At 39.7% G+C, this 23117-nt stretch overlaps 1 protein-coding gene across 1 annotated transcript in view; it reads left to right on the top strand.

Moving 5' to 3' along the window:
- The first annotated feature begins 407 nt into the window (after positions 1-407).
- Positions 408-23117, top strand: part of LOC309661719 (tripartite motif-containing protein 75-like) — a 32976-nt gene continuing 10266 nt past the window's right edge. The window contains 3 exon segments of the mRNA XM_082463677.1: positions 408-4478; positions 4480-4995; positions 4999-5596. Coding sequence (XP_082319803.1) covers positions 4350-4478; positions 4480-4995; positions 4999-5596 — 1243 coding nt within the window. The 5' untranslated portion in view covers positions 408-4349.

The following is a 23117-nucleotide window of genomic DNA, read 5'->3' as shown; positions in this document are numbered from 1 at the left end:
TAATATTCCCCAGCCTCCCCACTACCTTCTGCAACTTTTGCTCAGGGAGGTGTAATTTTGCAGCCTGGGCCCTGAACCACATCTCCCCTCCTCGGGGAGTAAATGGACAACCTTACAAAGCTTTTCAGATTTCAGTTCATCATCAGCAAAGATGAGATTAAGTGGCATTGAGAGGATCAAGGGAGGATCACAAAGGTGCAATGGAGATCCTGTTTATCACCTGACCTAATCTAGGCGGGGCCTGGCCCTCCTCTCTCATCTCTAAGCAGCACCTCTGAACACGCCCCACACACCCCTGCATGCCCAGGGCCCACCTTCCCATCTATGGAGGAGCCACAGCCTTTAGGGCTGGACCCCAACAGCTCCACCCTCCTGGGGGTGTATATATACCCGTCACATCCCAGACCCCACCATGTGTTGGGAGAGCAGCCTGAGCAACTGGCCCAGGAGCCCAGAGAGAACTGCCCCCTCAGGTAAGCAGGGATCAAGGATAAGGCAAGATCAGGGGGCTTCCTGAGCCGCTGCTCCAGGCGCAGCCTAGGGATCCACCTCCAAGGGAATCCAGACTGGGGTTTGGCGTATGTAAAAACCTGTCCTTTATTAGGGTTCCCAGTCCCACAGCGGGCCTTGTCCTAACTCACCTAAATGTTTGCTGAGAGCACAGATGCCCAGTTCCCACCCTGTCCAGAGCCCAAGGATGGAGAGACTGGTATCTGTGTGTGAGAAAGCCCCCAGAGGCTGGTCTGAAGCCCCTGTGGGATCCCCCTCCAAGATGGCTCAGTCAGGGGCACTTTGTGGTGTTAACCAAAATTTCAGAAACCAAGACCTGATTGAAATAGAGGCCTTTATTTGGGGGTTGTTAGGACGGCAGCCCCAGAGACCCAGATTCATGAAGCACTTGACCTGTGTCCCCTGAGTCCGAGCTGGGGGAGGCTTATCAAGGCAAAGAACCTGCGAGGTTACATAAAATAAGGGAGCTTGTTAAGCAAAGAAGCATTGGCTGGGGCTGCAAATGATTACACAGCTGCAGGTGCGGGGGCGGGGACGTTGAAACTGCAAAGTTGCCCCAGAGCTGTCAGCAGATGCTGTTGTGAAAATGGCTGGTGGTGTCCTTGAGCCGCAACCAGTTCAGAAAATCAAATTCTCAGTGATGCATGCACGGTCATGTCTGAAACCACATCAAAGGTGGCCACCGGGCTCCACTTTGATTTTTAAATCCATCATCAGTGTGTAGGTGGGGAGTGGAGGGATTAGAGCTATGGGGCCCTGTATGAACTTGGTCTTCCTTAATTTCACCACCGCCTGCTTGCAGACACAGAGAGTACAAGTAAGTTGCCCAAAGTCACTCAGTTCCTAAGGAAGACTGGAAACCTGGCCAGGATTTTAGTCATTCAACAGCTTAGCCAGGGACTGAGGTGATATTTGGAGATGCCATCATGGCGGGATAACACGGAGTTGACAGTCACGTGTGGGATGCAGATTTCCAAAACCTGGTAAATTTACAACAGCCAGAGTGGAAGGAGTTCCTGATCCTGTCCTTACAGCTCTGGCACATTTTGTTGGGGGAGGTGACCCCTCACGGAGTCGGGAAGCTGGGATCAGGAGGAAGTGACAAGTGAGCTCTGAGCTGGGCAGCACAGGAGACAAGTGAGGGCTCTGCTTGTACAAAGGTGCTGGGGCCAGAGGGGGCTGAACCTGCAGGAAGAGGGTAGGAGGTTGAGCACTGCAGAGAGCTTGGTGCTGGGAGAAGCTGGAGCTGAGGGAAGGACGTGGTTCTCGTGCCAGGAACAGCAGTCCTGCAGAAGAGGGTGTGATTAGATCCTGGTGTGGGTAGGAGGAGACTGGAGGGGCCCAGCGGATGGTGGTGGGCTGGGTGGTCAGAGGCTGGTGCAGGCACCCAGAGGAACATGTAGGGGCTTTGGCAAGGGTGTTAGTGGTGACAGTGAAAGACATATTCTTTGACCACAGCATCCTGAGCATGGAAAGTCTGGGGTTTTGTTAGTTGAGTACCATAGAGCACCTTCCATGTGCCAGGCCTGCTGCTAGGCACATTTTCCCCTCCTCCATAAATCCCTTCTGACTTGTCAAAGGTCACAGGGCCATAGATGGAAGAGCCAGGACTGCAGCCCAGGCAGCCTGGCTCAGAATCTCTGCTCACTCCACCCCACCAGGCTTCCTCTCCTTCTGGCTCCACTACCCGGTTTGCAGTATTTTCTAAATCTTTGCCAATCAGACAAGGCACAAAGAACAATCTCTCTTGTTTTTCACTCTGATATCTCTGGATTATTAAAAATGATCTGCTTTGATTTCATTATTGGCATCTTTTTATCTTCTTTACCCATTTTTATGTCCAGATTTTTCATTATGTTTGCTTGAATTGCTTGATATAAGCTAATTATATGCTTGAAGCAATCATGTAGTTTTCTGATTTTCAAAAATTTGCTTCCTCGGCCAAACAGATGGAACATATTTCTCTATAATTTATTTCTATAGTCTATGGTTTTATGGTCACTTTTGCTTTTATTAGACATGCACAGTGAAAACTGCATAAGCCTGTAACCCTACACCACCACCCAGATGAAGAAATAGATTGCTACCAGCACCCCTAGAGCCCTTCTCACCTTCCTCCCAATCACTAGCCCATCCCTCCTTCCCCAATATGAGCACTAATGCTGAGGTCTAACACCATGAAGCCGTTTTTCCTGCACACACGGTGCGTATTCTTTTGTGCCTGGCTTTTTGTCACACCATGTTACATCTTTGAGATTCACCCCAGTTTTGGGGTGAGGAGTATTTAGTGTCCACACATTGCTGATTAATGTCCCATTGTATGAACAGACCACATTCATCTAGCCATTCTAATGCTGTGGAACTTTGGGGTTATTTCCAGTTTGGACTTGTGAAAAGTGTTGTACTGAACCTTCGTGTATGTACCTTTGTGCACAGAGTTTGTAGCCCTGGTTCATAGTCTGGATGGTTACACAGCCTGAGTAAAATAACTGAGTGTATGTTCTAAGATAGTTAATAATGCAAAATAGTTTTCAAAAGTGGTTGTACCCACTTACCTCTCACCAGCTGTGTATGAATGATCCAGTGACACCACGTATCTCCAAGACGTTATATCTTAACACTTGAAAGTCATTCTGGGGTCTCTGGACTCAGAGATTGTCTTAAACCCATCAGGGCTGGAGATGATTAAATCAATACACCCCCCACCCCCTCCAACCTCCCCCCATACCCTCCATGGATGCTCACTTTCAGCTTTGGGATCACTTTGCTGATCCCAGTGGAAAGTTTGGAGCATCTAACAGGACTCTTCCTGTGTAGGTGCCCTGAACTCAAGATTTCTCAGCCCTGAGAGTTGGTGGCCTCTCAGCCTCCTTGAGAATCAGTAGGTGCTTCAAAGGGAAAGCTCCACACCTTCTTCTTAGGATCTTGACTCCACAAATCCTCACTAGTTGGTAGCTTACCACTGTCATCAGGGAGTACGTTTGTATGTGTGTGTGTTTCTCAGCTTCAACTCAAAGTGACGTACTGATCTCAATCTCATTCTGAGCTTGAAGTGAAAAGTCAGTTTTGGGAGGGTGCCCAGAGCAAATTTCATCTAGTCCAAATCCCATCCACTTATGCAAAAAATTTCATATATTCTGTAGTTGAGAAGCTTAAATGAAAAGTAAATTTTGATGTATTATGAATTCAGTGCTGTTAGAAGTATCTGTGGTTTAAGCCAAAAAGTACCAGTTTTTTATTATTAGATTTTTGACAAGATTGAAATTATTGAAGCTGGGTTGTCTATCCTTTAACCAGATTCTCTTAGAAACGGGATGTTATGTAACTTTCCCCAGGTCCCCAGATAGGAGGTGACTGAGGGGGAGTCCCAACCAGGCCCTGGGCTCTTGTCCTCAAGCCCACACACTTTCCACAGTCCCAGGACCTGGTCCCATCAACCTGTGGTCCATGTGGGTGTAGGTGGGCGGTGGTGGAAGGGAGGATCAGAGGATGCCTTACTGTGGCAGTGAGAGTCCCTCAAGACACAGGGCAGCCTTTTCACAGGAAGGATTATTTTCTCATCCCCAGGAAGGAAAAGGCACTTTGGAGCTGTGTCTGCTCTCTGACCCAGAGAGTTGCTGAGCTTGGCTTCACACCCTGGAGCTGCTGAGGGCAGCGAGTCACCCAGCTACTCTATGATAGGCCACAGGAGTGAAGAAAGCCTCTCTGAACACCTGCCTGCACCCCAGAGTCCTGCAACATCCAGGACAGGAAGGAGGGAGACCCGAGGGTGCACCTGCTACTCAGCGCAGAGACCCAGTAGCCCGGCCCCCTAAGAAACCCACCTCAGTGCAGCCCTGATGGCAGCGGCAGCGGCCCTGGCTGGACTCCAGGCAGAAGCCAATTGTTCCATCTGTCTGGAGGGCCTGAGAGACCCCGTCACCATGGAGTGCGGGCACAACTTCTGCCGCTCCTGCATCCAGCGGTCCGTCCTGGGCTCACCTGGAAGACAGGTTCCCTTGCCCCCTGTGCCGCCACCCGTGCCAAGAGCGGCCGGTGAGGAGCAACACCCAGCTGGGCAGGATGATCCAGGCGGCCAGGCTGCTCCAGAGCAGCTGGAGCAACCGGAGGAGGAGTGAGGAGCCGCGCCTGTGCGAGCTGCACCGCCAGGTTCTGAGCCTCTTCTGCGAGGAACATGTGGAGGTGCTGTGTCCCCTGTGCGCGCGGACCCCTGAGCACCAGGGCCACTTGGTGAGGCCGGTGGGCGAGGCCGCGGCTGACCACCGGCAGACGCTCGGCGCTCACGTGGAGCCTTTGAAGAGGCGGGTGGCAGATGCCCACAGCCTGGTGGCCGCGCAGGACAGAAAGCTGCCGGAGCTTCGGGAGCTGGTGCCGCGCCAGCGGCTGGATCTCGCCTCGGAGTTCCGGCAGCTGAGCCGGGCTGTGGACCGCGAGCAGGAGGCCGTCGTGGCGAGGCTGGTCCAGGAGGAGCAGGACATCCAGGAGTAGCTGGGCGTCAACATCACCGCCTTCTCAGACCACATCTGCGAGCTGCGGGGCCTCCTGCAGGAGGTGACAGAGAGAAGCGTGCTGCCTGGAGCCAGGCTGCTGAGCGGCATAGGGGGCGTCCTGGGCAGGTGCGAGCGTCTGAAGTGCCCCGACGTCTACTCCTTCCAGCTGAGGCGGGAAGGCTGCAGCCTGCCCCCGCAGCCCTCGGCTCTGCAGAAAATCATTCAGAAGTTCCGGGAGGACGTGACCCTGGACCCCGAAACAGCGCATCCCAACCTGCTCGTGTCCGAGGATAGAAAGTCGGTGACGTTTGCGAGGAGCAGGCAGCTTTTTCCCCCAAGAGCGCAGAGATTCTGCACGGAGCCTGCGGTGCTGGGCTCGTTGGGCTTGGCCAGCGGCGGGCGGTACTGGGAGGGGCGGGTGGGCGGGGCCGCGTGGGCCGTGGGCGTCTGCGCAGACTCCGCCTCCAGGACCGGCGCTGGGCGCCTGGAGGGACAGAGACGCCTCTGGACTCTGGGGCTGCGCGGAGGGGATTATGAGGCCCGCGGGCCGCGGGGCGCCGTTCCCCTGGAGCTGAAGGAGGAGCCTGGCGGGATCGGTGTGTATCTGGACTGTGAGTTGGGCGCGATTTCCTTCCACAGTTGGAAGGACAGGTCCCACATCCACTCTTTCACCGATAAATTTTCTGAGATCCTAAAGCCCTATTTCTCTCTATCGGATGCTATACTCAACCTCTTACAATCTAAGCAGTAAGAGATTACTAAGGATGATCTTTGACTTTGCTTCTTTTTCTTCCTGAAATTTATGGACAGTAGGTAGAATGTTTACAACTGTCCTTACATCTGGCACCGAGATATATTTTTTTTAATGTTTATTTGACTTAAAGTCATGAAGGAAGTTTTTCTCATTTCGTTTTCTATTTTGTTGTTGTTGGTGGTGGTGTTTCCATAGCAGTAGAGATGTTGTGGGAACTAACAGGGACGTGGAGTTTAACTGTAAAGTGTTTCTGGAATTCTAACGTTGGAGCCTGTAAAATTGTAATTTCACAGCTTCAGTAAATGTGTGAACACTTGCATATTTCCTATACCTATACATTTACCTGTTCCATAAGCACCTTACACGTTCCATGTGGGAGAGGAAACACACCTGTGTGGAGACAGTTCTCAGGGGGCGTCTTGCACATGTCGGGAGCAAGGGACCGACCACTCAGGACTGTGTTTCCCAGGACGTTTTTATGGGAAACAGCCTTGAAAGATAGAGGTGGCATCTCCATCAGAGCACAGGCAGGTTTGTATACTGTCCAGTCTCCCTCAAGGGCAAAGGTCAGGCAGATTTATTGCCCTTTATACAGGGGTTGGGTTTTGCTCATTACCAATAGTACATCTAAATTACTCTCTTACCTGAAATTTGAGGTTGTCCAGTAACTATGACATTATGTGAGATGATTTATACATCTTCCTGGGAGATATTTGGCATAGAAAAAGATCAGTCTTATACTTTTCCTTGGTTTTTTAATTTTGGGGGCCTAATAACACCCCCTCCCCCACTGTGACATGTGTGATCATAGTTCCCCAGCCAGGGATAGAACCTGTGCCCAGTGCAGTGAAAGCTCCGAGTCTTAACCACTGCACCGCCAGGGAAGTTCCCCTAAATACTTGCAGATTGTCCCTGCTCCTTCCTGTGCTTGGGGAGATTTGTTTCCATGTCTCAACAGGGTTAAACTGGCTGCTACTTTTCTCTTCCTGGTTCCAACATTTAAGCATGTTTCTATTCTATTTCTAATTTTCACAGTAGCTTATTTCATCTTTGAGTGTGACTCATCTATTTTTGTTTTGTTATGAAAAGCAGGCATGTAAGATTGTGTAGTAAACATGTAGATACAATTTAAAGGAGAATAGTAAAATTAGTACCCATGTATAAAACACCTAGGTGAAGAAATCAAACATTACACGGTGGCTCAGAGGCCCCGTGGATTCTAACACACTATGTCACCCCCATTTTCCCCAGCTTGAAGCATCCAGTATCTTGATATTAATAATTCCTTTGTTTTTCTTGAAAGGTTTACCACACATGCATATCTTTACAACCAATAAAGTTATATTCTAAAAGCCAGAGACCAATAAGAAACCTCACTGAATACTCAATTTATTTTACCACATAATAGACTAAATGAAAACAAGTCTTATGATTATCTCAATAGATGGCAGAAAAATCGTTTGATAAAATTCATCATCCATAGTTATGGACTGAATGTGTCCCACCACAAACTGTGAGGCACTTAAGTAGGTAATCAAGGTTAAATGAAAATGGGGACATAGTTATGGACTGAATGTGTCCCACCACTTCAGAGGTGGGGCACTTAAGTAGGTAATCAAGGTTAAATGAAAATGGGGTCAGTGATGAAATTGTTAGTGTTCTCTCTGACAATGGACCTCAAACAAGGATTCTTGCTATCACCTGTTTAACACGGTGTTGGGCCCTACTTCAATGACTGTCCTCAAAAGAAGAAAGACACCAGGGATGTGCATGCATAGAGAAAAGGCCATGGGAGGGCACGGAGAGAGGTTATCTGCAAGCCAAGGAGGCCTCAGTAGAAAACAAACCTGCAGACACCTTGATCTTGGACCTCCAGAACTGCAAGAAAATAAATTTGTTTTGTTTAAGCCAGTCAGTCTGTGGTGTTTTGTAAGTCAGCTTTCCCAGGTTAATACATGGAGTCATGAGAAGAAAGAAGAAAAAATTTAGAAAATTAGACAGTGAAGGGAACTTCCTTAATCTGTTGAAGGATATCTACCAAAATCCTACAGCACTGATAAACTTCTGATAGTTTTCTCTTAGAATGGAAATGCGACACCTATTCAAAAATGCTTTGGCATTCATTAGCAGCACAAACAGGCAAGAAGGGAACAAGTATAGTGATTGGAAAGAAAAAAATATAAATTTTCCTATTATTAAATGATATGATGTTTTACATAGAAAACCCAAAATGATTTACAAATGAATTTAATACATATGTAAATTTTGCAAGGTTGCTACGTACAAGATCAATATGCAAAATTCAAGTGCATTTCTGTATAAGAGCATCAATCAGAAAATGAAACTTGCCATTTGTAATAGAACCAAAAATTAGCAATACCTAGGAAGAAATCTCACAAAAATATGCATGTCTCTGCACAGATGATTGTAAAGCATTACAGAGAAAATCTTTAAAAGGACAAAAATAGATGAGAAGAATTACCACATAAAATATTAAGAAGATTGAATGTTATAATGATGTCATTTCCCCCCCAATTAAATTTCAGTCATTTAATGAGGAGAAGGGATCCAGAATATTAAACTGGTTCTGTGTATATAAGTCAACTCCAGCCACATATGAATGGACATACTATAGGGCATTTGGGAGCTAAAATAGAGGAATATCTTCATGACCTCTCAATTAAAATTTGTTTTTAGTTAATATCTACAAAAATGCACCTGCCATGAAGGAAAATGTAAGTTTGACCATATGAAATTTTAGACTTCCTTTTAATTAGACGGCAGTATAAAGAGAGTGCGGGGAAATTTGAGAAAAGATATTTCCAATTTATACAACTGACAAAGGGCTACAAATATTATTCCACATTTATACCCAAGCAAGATGCCTTTCCAGAGTCTTCATGCTTCAAAGGGAACTGCGGATTACAACACACACACACACACACACACACACACTAATACACTCATGGTTTCCTCTCAGAATGTGGTGCTCAGTGCTAAGCACCTATAACATGAAATATCCACATGCGACTAATACCAATCAGGTTTAAAACAAATGCTTCTCTAAATAGCTAACCTTCCACCCTCTAAACAAAAGAAGTCCTGGGAAATTGTGAGTTATAATGCTGTCAAGAGGGGACTTAGAAAACTCTAAACACTCCACCCAAAACCTGTGAGAATAAGCAAATTCAGTGAAGTTGCAAGATACAGAATCAATAGCCAAAAATTTCCTGTTTCCATATACTAACAACAAACTATTAGAAAGATAAATTAGGAAAACAATCCCATTTAAAAACACAAACAAATTGAACCAAGGAAGGGAAAGACATGTACAGTGATGAAAGAAATTGAAGAAGATATTAATAAATAGAAAGATATTCTATGTTCATGGATTAGAAGAGTTAATATTGTTAAAATGTCTATACTACCCAAAGCAATCTGCAGATTCAACACAATTTCTATCAAAATACCAATGACATTTTTCTTTTTTTTAACATTTTTTTAATTGATGTATAGTTGATGTACATATTATATGTTACAGGTGTACAATATAGTGATATACAATTATTTTTCTGTCAATCCCAAACTCCTTAACTATCCCTCTGCCCCCCCCCACCCCTCGCCCTGGTAACCATAAGTTTGTTCTCTGAGTTTGTGAGTTTGTTTCTGTTTTGTAAATAAGTTCATTTGTATCATTTTTAAAATTCCACATATAAGTGATATCATATAATATTTCTCTTTGACTTACTTCACTCAGTATGACAGTCTCTAGGTCCATTCATGTTGTTGCAAATGGCATTATTTCATTCTTTTTAATAGCTGAGTAATATTCCATTGTGTACATGTACCACAACTTCTTTATTCATTCCTCTGTCAATGGACATTTAGGTTGCTTCCAGGTCTTGGCTATTGTAAACAGTGCTACAGTGAATATTGGGGTGCATGTATCCTTTCAGACCATATTTTTCTCTGGATATATGCCCAAGAGTGGGATTGCAGGGTCATATGGTAGTTCTATTTTTAGTTTTTTGAGGAGCCTCCATACTGTTCTCCACAGTGACTGTACCAATTTACATTCCCACCAACAGTGAAGGAGGGTTCCCTTCTCTCCACATGCTCTGCAGCATTTACTATTTGTAGACATTTTGTTGATAGCCATTCTGACCGGTGGGAGGTGATACCTCATTATAGTTTTGATTTGCATTTCTCTAATAATTAGTGATGTTGAGCAGCTTTTCATGTGCTTCTTGGCCATCTGTATGTCTTCTCTGGAGAAATGTCTATTTAGATCTTCTGCCCATTTTTTGATTGGGTTGTTTGGTATTTTGTTGTTGAGTTGTATCAGCTGTTTGTATATTTTGGAGATTAAGTCCTTGTCGGTTACATTAAATGGTAATTTAAAAAACTGCTTTTTTGAGGTATGATTGATATACAAAAAGCTGTACATATTTAATGTATACAACTTGATGAGTTTGCATATACGTATACATCCATGAAAACATCACCACAATTTATGCCATAAACATATCCATCACCTCCCAAAGTTTCCTCCCTCCCTCTTAATTTTTTTATTATTATTATCATTATTATTAAATGGTAATTTTGATGAACCATTAGTAATTTGATATGGATTGTATTGAATCTGTAGATTGTCTTGTGTTGTATAGTCATTTTGACAATATTGATACTTCCAGTCAAAGAACATGGTATATCTTTCCATCTGTTTGTGTCGTCTTTGATATCTTTCATCAGCATCTTATAGTTTTTGGAGTATAGGTCTTTTGCCTCCTCAGGTAGGTTTATTCCTAGGCATTTTATCCTTTTTTGTGCAATAGAAAAAGGGATTGTTTCTTGAATTTCTCTTTCTGATCTTTCGTTGTTAGTGTCTAGAAATGCAACAGATTTCTCTGTATTAATTTCGTATCCTGCAACTTTACCAAATTCATTGATGAGCTCTAGTAGTTTTCTGGTAGCTTCTTTAGGATTTTCTATGTATAGTATCATGTCATCTGCAAACAGTGACAGTTTAATTTCTTTTCAAATTTGGATTCCTTTTATTTCTTTTTCTTCTCTGATTGCCAATGGCATTTTTCATAGAAATAGAGCAAACAATCCTCACATTTGGATGGCACCACCCAAGATCCCCAATAACCAAAGAAATTTTAAGAAAGAAGAAAGCTGGAAGCATCATGCTTCCTAATTTCAAACTCTATTACAAGGATTTAGTAATCAAAACAGTAAAGTATTGGAATAAAAACAGACAAATAGAACAATGGAACAGAGGAGAGAACCCAGAAATAAACCCAGGCATACATAATTAATTTATGACAAAGGAGCCAAGAATATGAAATAATGAAAGGACAATTTCTTCAATAAATGGTATTGGGAAAATTGGAGAGCGACATGCAAAAGAATGAATCTTATACTATGCACTACCTTATACTATACACAAAAAAACTCAAATGGATTAAAGACTTGAATATAAGATGTGAAACCATAAAAATCCTAGAAGAAAACATAGATGTTAAGCTCCTTGATATTGGTTCTGGCAATGATTTTTTGAATCTGACACCAAAAGCAAAGGCAACATATGCAAAAGTAAACAAGTGGGACTACGTCAAACTAAAAAGCTTCTGCACAGCAAAGGAAGCTATCAAGAAAATAAAAAGGCAACCCTAAATGCGAGAAAATATTTGCAAATCATGTAGCTGATAAGGTGTTAATATCCAAAATATAAAGAGAGCTCATACAATTCAGTAGCAAAAACAGAAAACAAACAAAAACCCCACAAAACAACAACAACAAAACAAAGAATCCAATTAAACATGAGCAGAAGATCTTAATAGACATTTTTTTCAAAGAAGACATGCAGATGGCCAACAGACACATGAAAAAATGATGAGCATCAGTAAACATCAGAGAAATGCAAATCAAAGCCACTGTTAGATATCACATCACACCCGTCAAAATGGTTATTATAAAAAAGACAAGAAAAAACAAGTGTTGGTGAGGATGTGGACAAAAGGGAACACTCGTGCACTTTTGGTTGGAATGTAAATTGGTGCAGCCTCTATGGAAAACAATATGGAGGTTCCTCAAAAAATTAAAAATAGAACTACCATATGATCCAGCAATTCCACTTCAGGGTATTATCTTAAGAAAATAAAAACATTAACTTGTAAATGTGTATGCACTCCCATGTTTTTTGCAGCAGTATTTACAATCGGCAAGATATGGGAACAACCTAAGTGTTCACTGATGGATAAATGGATAAAGAAGATGTGGTATATATACAATGGAATATTTTTCAGCCATAAAGAAGAATATAATATTGCCATTTGTGACAACATGGATCGACAAATAGTGTATTATTTTAATTGAACTAAGTCAGACAGAGAAAGACAGGTAGTGTATGATTTCACCTACATGTGGAATGTAAAAAGAAAAAACAAAAACAACAAGCTCATAGGTTCAGAGAACAGATTGGAACATTGGTGGTTGCCAAAATTGTGGGGGTGAATGGTGGCTGAAATGGGTGAAAGTGGTCAAAGAGTACCAACTTCCAGTCATAAGATAAAGAAGTCATGGGGATTTAATAAACAGTGTGGTAATACTGTATTACATATCTGGAAGTTGCTAAGTTTAAATTTTTTTATTGAAGTATAGTTGATTTACACTATTGTGTTAATTTCAGTTGTACAGCACAGTGATTCACTTATATATATAAATGCATATATATACATATTTTTAGATTATTTTTTTATTATAAACTATTACAAGGTATTGAATATAGTTCCCCTGCTATACAAATAAATCTTAAAAGTCCTCATCATAAGAAAAAAATAAATCATAAAAGTCCTCATCATAAGAAAAAGAAATTTTTAGAACTTTGTATTGTGATGTAACTATGATGATAACTAGACTTACTGCAATGATCATTTCACAATATATACAAATATCAAATCATTAGATTATACATCTGAAACTAATATAAAGTTTCATATCATTTATGCCTCGATTAAAAAAAAAGAGGACCCAGATTTGAACATTTAATAAAATTAACTAAATTTTCAAAAAATTAAACTTTCCAGGCTTAATTAATTTATTTAAAATATTGATAATATAGATAATTTGTATCTTTGTAATATAAATAGTTTATTTCAATTATTTTAGAGAGAAGAACATTTTTTTAAAGAAATAGAACTTAAATGGTATATGGATCTAGAGATTGCTTAAAGAGATGCTGACAATCATGACATGTAAGAGTGGTTTATGTTATTAAATTAAAATATTTTATAATTTCTTTGATAAAATTAATTCATGATCTGTAATCCCATTGCAGTGTTTGATGTGATATACAAAAGTCATAGTTTGTTTCCAAATCTAAATATTGATTGAAGCATTTTTTTTGAAATTCCAGGTATTACTGCATTAGCAGAGTGCAGTTTCTAAAATTAAAAATTTAAAATAAAACAGCTTTGAGAAAAAACACTCAAGAAAACTTGTTCAAATGTCATTACTGTCAGTAGAAGGCACATTTTGTGAATGTCTTGATAACAACATATTTTTTCCTGAAATAAAGGCAAGAAAAAATGTATACAAAACATAAAATAATTAGTGAATTATATATGAATTTATTTTATTATTCATCCAAACATTGACAGCCATCAACTGAACACCAAGAAATGCCCAATAATAATTATATTCAGTTACATTTACTTGCATATATTTAAAGTGTAGAGCTTGATAAGCTGTGCCCATCACCATAATCAAGATAACAAACATCTTCAGCATCCCCCAATCCTTCCTCATGTCTTTTTGTAATCGCTTCCTTCTGCTTCGCTCCTCCTCTCATTTTATTACCAGGCAACCATTGATCTGCTTCCTGTCACTATAGATTAGTTTGCACTTTTTAGAATTTTATATAAATAAAATCATACTGTATATGCTGTCTTTTGCCTGGCTTCTTTTGTTCAGAATAGTATTGTATGAATCAATAGTTCATTCTTTTTATTGCTGAGTAGTATTACATTGCTTTGATTTAACACTATCGGGTTATTCATTCACCCACTGATAAACATTTGGGCCAGAAGAAACATCTCTCCATGGGGATTACGAGTTGCATTTTTGTCCATCTCTTGTCTTATTAGCAATGACTTCAGAGATCAATTTAAGTCCCTTGTTTGGTAGCAGAATATAGACTAGGCTCAGACTACATTGATAAAAAAAAATCATCAAACCCCAATAAAAATGTGTGCAAAGACAGCAAGATAATTCATAGATACATACAAAAGGTATACAGATAACCCTTCGACAAGTTCATAGTTTCATTTGCTACGTATTCTTTGCAAATATGCTTAACCCGAATCAAGCCTCTAGAAGTGATTTTCATTTTACAGTTTCTATGGACTGAATGTTTGTATCCCCCCAGAAGTCTTATATTGAGGCCATAATCCTCAGTGTGGTGATATTTGAAGGTGGAGCCTTTGGGAGGTCATTAGTTCATGAGATTAGAGCCCTCAGAAAAGGGATTAGTGCCCTGAGAAGAAGAGACAAGAAAGATAAGATCTATCTCCACCATGTGAGGAAAAGCAAGAAGGTGGCCATTTGCAAGCCAGGAAAAGGCCTTTCCCCAGGAACCAAGCTGGCCAGCACCCTGAAATTAGACTTCCCAGCTTATTTCCAGAAATGTGAGAAATAAATGTCTGCTGTTTATGGTATTACCTGAAAGCAGTCTGAACTAAGACAACAGGAAATACAGGGGATACAGAAACAAGTTAAAAGACAGAATAAGGAACTAATCAGTCAAATGTAGAATGTAGAACATTCTACAAGGCAACTGGGCTGGGATTTTCCAAAATTGAATGTTTCTTGCAAAGAAAAAGGGGCAGGAGAATTGCTCTAGATTCAAAAAACTACAGAGATATAACAACCCAATGCAATGCTTTAACTTTAATTAGATCAAGGATGGGAGTGATGGTGTAATAAGTGTCTGTTTGGGGTGACTATTGGACTATAAAAGCTATTTGGGAAACTATTAGAGAAACTTGAAAAAGAAGATATAATAATAATAATAATATAATAATAATGGACTTTAATTTTCTTATCTGTGATAATGGTATGCCATTATAAGTAAGAGCATGTCCTCATGAGATTTCTGCTTAAGCATTCAGGAATGAAATGTTATGATATATGTGATTTAACTTCAAATGTTTCAGAAAAACAAACAAACAAAAAAAGGACGATTCAGTTTCACAGATAAGAATCTTTGAAGTCCTAACTCTGTCCTAACAACAAGTAAAAGTTGAACAGATTTGAATAATCAACACCTTTCCTTGAATTTGTAAAAGAGGAGAGAACTCACAGGAAAATCACTGTCCCAAGACTGGAAATCACTCTCTCAACATTTTCCAAGACTGATGAATACACTGAGTCACAACTTACAACTGGAAACCCTTTGAGAATGTGTGCTGGTGTGGGAAAACCTGAACTGTAATTGATGAATTGCTGGAGGCTCAGTGGACAACTCTGAGAGCTAGAATTCTCAGAGGAACCAGTATTAGGGAAACCTCCGCAATACTGTGAAATTTACCTCCAGGATCTTGACCGAATTCTTACAGTAAATATCAGAGGAAAATCCCCTTGTGCCTCTATTAGGGGGAAGGAAAAGGAATCGTTCTGAAATATGCCAGAGCACTCTATTCCTCTTAACGAGGCTTGCCCTTAGGAGAAGCTAGTTAAGCAGAGCCTAACCTGAACTGGGGAAAAGGAAATACCCAACACTAGTCAGCTCTAGCCTTCCATGTGGGGAAAGGGAAATACTCAACTCTACCCCACTCCAGCCATCCTGTCCCACCTAAGTAAGAAGAGAGGACTGAGAAGCACATGTGAAGTTCACAGCCCAGAGGCACAAGCTCACTAGATGACTCCATATTCTGATTCCAACTATGTGACATTCTGAAAAAGGGAAAATTATGGAGACAATAAAAAGTGCCAGGGGCTGGGGTGGGAGAGGGAAGAATAGTCAGGATTTTAAAGGCAGTAAAAATACTGTGTATGATATTATAATGATGGATACGTATCATTATATATTTGTCCAAACCCACAGTATGTACAACACCAAGAGTAAACCCTCATGTAAACTAAGGGCTTGGGGCGATTATAAGTCAATGTAGGTTCATCGATTGTAACAAATGTACTACTGTGGAAGGGGATGTTGCTAACAGGGAGGCTATACTGTGTGCAGGAAGGGAGTACGTGGGAATCTCTGTACCTTCCTCCATTTTCTTGTGAACCTAAACCTGCTCTAAAAATAAAGTCTTAAACTAAAAAGAAAAAAAAAACAAGAAGAAAGATATGTATATGTACAGACACACAGAGAAATAAAGTAAATGAGGCAGTTAATTGTTGAATTGTTAAATCTAGATAGAAGGGTGTTTATCATATCATTCTTTCAAGTTTTCATCATGCTTTGAAATTTTCAAAATGAAAAGTTTTGGAAGAGCCTCCCATCAAGCCTCTTAGATAGCCTCAACCACCAGAGGGCAGACAGCAGAAGCAAGAAAAACTATAATCTTGCAGCCTGTGGAACAAAAACCACAGTCACAGAAAGAGAGACAAGATGAAAAGGCAGAGGGCTACATACCAGATGAAGGAACAAAATAAAACCCCAGAAAAACAACTAAATGAAGTGGAGATAGGCAACCTTCCAGAAAAAGAATTCAGAATAATGATAGTGAAGATGATCCAGGACCTCAGAATAAGAATGGAGGCAAAGATTGAGAAGATGCAAGAAATGTTTAACAAAGACCTAGAAGAATTAAAAAACAAACAAACAGAGATGAACAATACAATAACTGAAATGAAAACTACACTAGAAGGAATCAATAGCAGAATAACAGAGGCAGAAGAACGGATAACTGACCTGGAAGACAGAATGGTGGAATTCACTGCTGCAGAACAGAATAAAGAAAAAAGAATGAAAAAGAAATGAGGACAGCCTAAGAGACCTCTGGGACAACATTAAACGCAGCAACGTTCGCATTATAGGGGTTCCAGAAGGAGAAGAGAGAGAGAAGGGACCAGAGAAAATATTTGAAGAGATTATAGTCGAAAACTTCCCTAACATGGGAAAGGAAATAGCCACCCAAGTTCAGGAAGCGCAGCGAGTCCCATACAGGATAAACCCAAAGAGAAACACATTGAGACACATAGTAATCAAATTGGCAAAAATTAAAGACAAAGAAAAATTATTGAAAGCAGCAAGGGAAAAACAACAAATAACATACAAGGGAACTCCCATAAGGTTAACAGCTGATTTCTCAGCAGAAACTCTACAGGCCAGAAGGGAGTGGCATGATATACTTAAAGTGATGAAAGGGAAGAACCTACAACCAAGATTACTGTACCCGGCAAGGATCTCATTCAGATTTGATGGAGAAATCAAAAGCTTTACAGACAAGCAAAAGCTAAGAGAATTCAGCACCACCAAACCAGCTCTACAACAAATGCTAAAGGAACTTCTCTAAGTGGGAAACACAAGAGAAGAAAAGGACCTACAAAAACAAACCCAAAACAATTAAGAAAATGGTCATAGGAACATACATATTGATAATTACCTTAAACGTGAATGGATTAAATGCTCCAGCCAAAAGACACAGGCTTGCTGAATGGATACAAAAACAAAACCCATATATATGCTGTCTACAAGAGACCCACTTGAGACCTAGGGACACATACAGACTGAAAGTGAGGGGATGGAAAAAGATATTCCATGCAAATGGAAATCAAAAGAAAGCTGGAGTAGCTATACTCATATCAGATAAAATAGACTTTAAAATAAAGAACGTTACAAGAGACAAGGAAGTACACTACATAATGATCAAGGGATCAATCCAAGAAGAAGATATAACAATTATAAATATATATGCACCCAACATAGGAGCACCTCAGTACATAAGGCAACTGCTAACAGCTCTAAAAGAGGAAATTGACAGTAACACAATAATACTGGGGGACTTTAACACCTCACTTACACCAATGGACAGATCATCCAAAATGAAAATAAATAAGGAAACAGAAGTTTAAATAACACAATAGACCAGATAGATTTAATTGATATTTATAGGACATTCCATCCAAAAACAGCAGATTACACTTTCTTCTCCAGTGTGCATGGAACATTCTCCAGGATAGATCACATCTTGGGTCACAAATCAAGCCTCAGTAAATTTAAGAAAATTGAAGTCATATGAAGCATCTTTTCTGACCACAATGCTATGAGATTAGAAATCAATTACAGGGAAAAAAAGGTAAAAAACACAAACACATGGAGGCTAAACAATATGTTACTAAATAACCAAGAGATCACTGAAGAAATCAAAGAGGAAATCAAAAAATACCAAGAGACAAATGACAATGAAAACACGACGATCCAAAACCTATGGGATGCAGCAAAAGCAGTTCTAAGAGGGAAGTTTATAGCTATACAAGCCTACCTAAAGAAACAAGAAAAATCTCAAGTAAACAATCTAACCTTACACCTAAAGGAACTAGAGAAAGAAGAACAAACAAAACCCAAAGTTAGCAGAAGGAAAGAAATCATAAAGATCAGAGCAGAAATAAATGAAATAGAAACAAAGAAAACAATAGCAAAAATCAATAAAACTAAAAGCTGGTTCTTTGAGAAGATAAACAAAATTGATAAGCCATTAGCCAGACTCATCAAGAAAAAGAGGGAGAGGACTCAAATCAATAAAAATAGAAATGAAAAAGGAGAAGTTACAACAGACACCACAGAAATACAAAACATCCTAAGAGACTACTACAAGCAACTCTATGCCAATAAAATGGACAGCCTGGAAGAAATGGACAAATTCTTAGAAAGGTATAACCTTCCAAGACTGAACCAGGAAGAAACAGAAAATATGAACAGACCAATCACAAGTAATGAAGTTGAAACTGTGATGAAAAATCTTCCAACAAACAAAAGTCCAGGATCAGATGGCTTCACAGGTGAATTCTATCCAACATTTAGAGAAGAGCTAACACCCATCCTTCTCAAACTCTTCCAAAAAATTGCAGAGGAAGGAACACTCCCAAACTCATTCTATGAGGCCACCATCACCCTGATACCAAAACCAGGCAAAGATACTACAAAAAAAGAAAATTACAGACCAATATCACTGATGAATATAGATGCAAGTATCCTCAACAAAATACTAGCAAACAGAATCCAACAACACATTAAAAGGATCATATACCATGATCAAGTGGGATTTATCCCAGGGATGCAAGGATTCTTCAATATACGCAAATCAATCAATGTGATACACCATATTAACAAACTGAAGAATAAAATCCATATGATCATCTCAATAGATGTAGAAAAAGCTTTTGACAAAATTCAACACCGATTTCTGATAAAAACTCTCCAGAAAGTGGGCATAGAGGGAACCTACCTCAACATAATAAAGGCCATATATGACAAACCCACAGCAAACATCATTCTCAATGGTGAAAAACTGGAAGCATTTCCTCTAAGATCAGGAATGAGACAAGGATGTCCACTCTCACCACTATTATTCAACATAGTTTTGGAAGTCCTAGCCATGGCAATCAGAGAAGAAAAAGAAATAAAAGGAATACAAATTGGAAAAGAAGAAGTAAAACTGTCACTGTTTGCAGATGACATGATACTATACATAGAGAATCCTAAAAATGCCACCAGAAAACTACTAGAGCTAATCAATGAATTTGGTAAAGTTGCAGGATACAAAATTAATGCACAGAAATCTCTTGCATTCCTATACACCAATGATGAAAAATCTGAAAGAGAAATTAAGGAAACACTCCCATTTACCATTGCAACAAAAAGAATAAAATATCTAGGAATAAACCTACCTAGAGAGACAAAAGACCTGTATGCAGAAAACTATAAGACACTGATGAAAGAAATTAAAGATGATATCAACAGATGGAGAGATATACCATGTTCTTGGATTGGAAGAATCAATATTGTGAAAATGACTATACTACCCAAAGCAATCTACAGATTCAATGCAATCCCTATCAAATTACCAATGGCATTTTTTACGGAACTAGAACAAATCATCTTAAAATTTGTATGGAGACACAAAAGACGCCAAATAGCAGTCTTGAGGGAAAAAATCGGAGCTGGAGGAATCAGACTCCCTGACTTCAGACTATATTACAAAGCTACAGTAATCAAGACAATATGGTACTGGCACAAAAACAGAAACATAGATCAATGGAAAAAGATAGAAAGCCCAGAGATAAACCCACACACCTATGGTCAACTAATCTATGACAAAGGAGGCAAAGATATACAATGGAGAAAAGACAGTCTCTTCAATAAGTGGTGCTGGGAAAACTGGACAGCTACATGTAAAAGAATGAAATTAGAACACTCCCTTACACCATACACAAAAATAAACTCAAAATGGATTCGAGACCTAAGTGTAAGACCAGACACTATAAAACTCTTAGAGGAAAACATAGGAAGAACACTCTTTGACATCAATCACAGCAAGATCTTTTTTGATCCACCTCCTTGAGTAATGGAAATAAAAACACAAATAAACAAATGGGACCTAATGAAACTTCAAAGCTTTTGCACAGCAAAGGAAACCATAAACAAGACGAAAAGACAACCCTCAGAATGGGAGAAAATATTTGCAAACGAATCAATGGACAAAGATTAATCTCCAAAATATATAAACAGCTCATTCAGCTCAATATTAAAGAAACAAACAACCCAATCCTAAAATGGGCAGAAGACCTAAATAGACATTTCACCAAAGAAGACATACAGATGGCCAAGGGGCACATGAAAAGCTGCTCAACATCACTAATTATTAGAGAAATGCAAGTCAAATGTACAATGAGGTATCACCTCACACCAGTTAGAATGGGCATCATCAGAAAATCTAAAAACAACAAATGCTGGAGAGGGTGTGGAGAAAAGGGAACCCTCTTGCCCTGTTGGTGGGAATGTAAATTGATACAGCCACTATGGAGAACAGTATGGAGGTTCCTTAAAAAACTAAAAATAGATTTACCATAGGATCCAACAATCCCATTACTGGGTGTATACCCAGAGAAAACCATAATTCAAAAAGACACATGCACCCCAATGTTCACTGCAGCACTATTTACAATAGCCAGGTCATGGAAGCAACCTAAATGCCCATCGACAGATGAATGGTTAAAGAAGTGTGGTACATATATACAATGGAATATTACTCAGCCATAAAAAGGAACAAAATTGAGTCATTTGCTGAGACGAGAATAGATCTAGAGACTGTCATACAGAGTGAAGTAAGTCAGAAAGAGAAAAACAAATATCGTATATTAACGCATGTATGTGGAACCTAGAAAAATGGTACAGATGAGCCGGTTTGCAAGGCAGAAGTTGAGACACAGATGTAGAGAACAGACATATGGACACCAAGGGGGGAAAACTGTGGTGGGGTGGGGATGGTGGTGTGCTGGATTGGGCGATTGGGATTGACATGTATACACTGATGTGTATAAAATTGATGACTAATAAGAACCTGCAGTATAAAGCAAACAAACAAACAAAACAACTAATACTAAACTTTCATTGGGTTATTTGTATGGAAATATGTTAATATAAATGTTTCAGACATTACATGAAATTTCTAAAAATCTTATATGTTCTGGTATAATGTTATGTCATAATTCTAGTTATTACTTTAAAATGTATATCATCTCAGAAATAACTAAATTTCCTTGTCAGCTGCATTATTATGAACTTTCATCAAATCTTTAACCGTGGTCATATTTAAGTCTTTTGTCATTTACAGACAGTTCTGGGTGTACTGTGATGCTTTTGTAAATATGTTCCTATAAAAGGGTTTCATCTTCAAGGAATTCATGGAAAAGACTCTGACAAGTACAGGTTTCTGGTAACTGACTATACTGCTGAACTGAATGAGTAAGCATTTTCAGAACTCTAATGAAAAACTGATGAACTCATAAAAGTGCTAACAAAAGATCAAGATGAAAAAAGAATTAATTACATGGGACTGAGTGAACTGATGAGGATGATTATAATTTTCGTGACTTTCTGTTTGAATTAAAAAAAAAAATCCCACAAGGACTCAGAGGCAAAGAATATACAAATCAATTTTCACTGCAAAGTAAAGGAGCTGTTACAGTGGAGGATTACTGGACTGAATGTCAATATTATGACAGCATGAGTATGTTTCGTGTTTGGTAATTGCAATCATTGTTGCTTTTGTTGTGGTCATCCATTTACAATGCTTGGTGTCAGTCTATTTATGTCTTGTAAAAATAAAATACAGTGTGTGTGTGTCTGTGTGAAAAAAAAAAAAGAAAGAAAAAAATATTTTGGAAAGAAACTATTGCATTTCCGGGCTGTGGGTTAGTTCTTGGCACACCACAGGCCCTCACGAAGTCTTTGCTAATGAACAAAGCCTGGGAGAGATTCCTGGCTCTCCTCATCCCCTGGTGGGTGACCGGGAGAGCTCCTTCCCCTCCCAAAGCCTCTGCCTGCTCCTCAGTAAACAACTGGACTGGATTTGGGAATAAAGAAGATAAATATTTGAGAGCTTTTTTTCAAGGATATACGTATTTGCATATACACTTGGAGAAAAAAAGCTTGATAAAACATCTTTCCAGAATTCTGACACTGAGGGAAGAAGTCCTACTAGGAGAACTTGCTTATCTCTCGCTGTGCCTTGAGACCAGGGCTCTCAAAACCACTTGTCTTATCTAGATCTTCTCTAATTTTTGAGACTGAGGAAAAAAAAAAGGGGGGTGCAGGGAGAAGCCCTTCTAAATTTAACTTATTTCAACTGTTTAAAAACTAGTGAGTTTTATATTGTAATACCTGATTCATGACTATGTTTAGAAAATGAAGCTATGAGATTTCTGGTTGTGTTTCTCTATATGTCTGTGTGCAATGTATATATGTCCTTAATGTTGGATGGTATTATCAAAATTAATTTGACAATGAGCTCTACTTAATTGGCTTAAAGGAAATTGAGTGCTTACATAAATTCTCAAAAATATAGAAGGTAACTGGCCAGAATTAATTTCAGGTTCCCATGGACTGGGAAATATTCAGTATTAAATTAATATGTGGTATTAAACTTAGTTTAAGCTTGTTAATTTAATTAATGTAGACATGTCTTTACAGTCATCAACATTAAGTACTGATATAATACACTTACTGTACCTAGGTTTAATAGAAGTCAAATAAAAATTTATTATATCTGTTACAAATCATCAACAAGGAAAATAACTCAATATAAAAAAATGTTTTTGAAGGAAAGTAAATGTAAATGAAATAAGTG

Source organism: Balaenoptera physalus (assembly GCF_965194825.1).
Source record: "Balaenoptera physalus genome assembly, chromosome: 5".
Taxonomy (NCBI): domain Eukaryota; kingdom Metazoa; phylum Chordata; class Mammalia; order Artiodactyla; family Balaenopteridae; genus Balaenoptera; species Balaenoptera physalus.
Note: the sequence above shows the minus strand (reverse complement) of the source record. Positions and strands in the feature narration are given on the sequence as shown.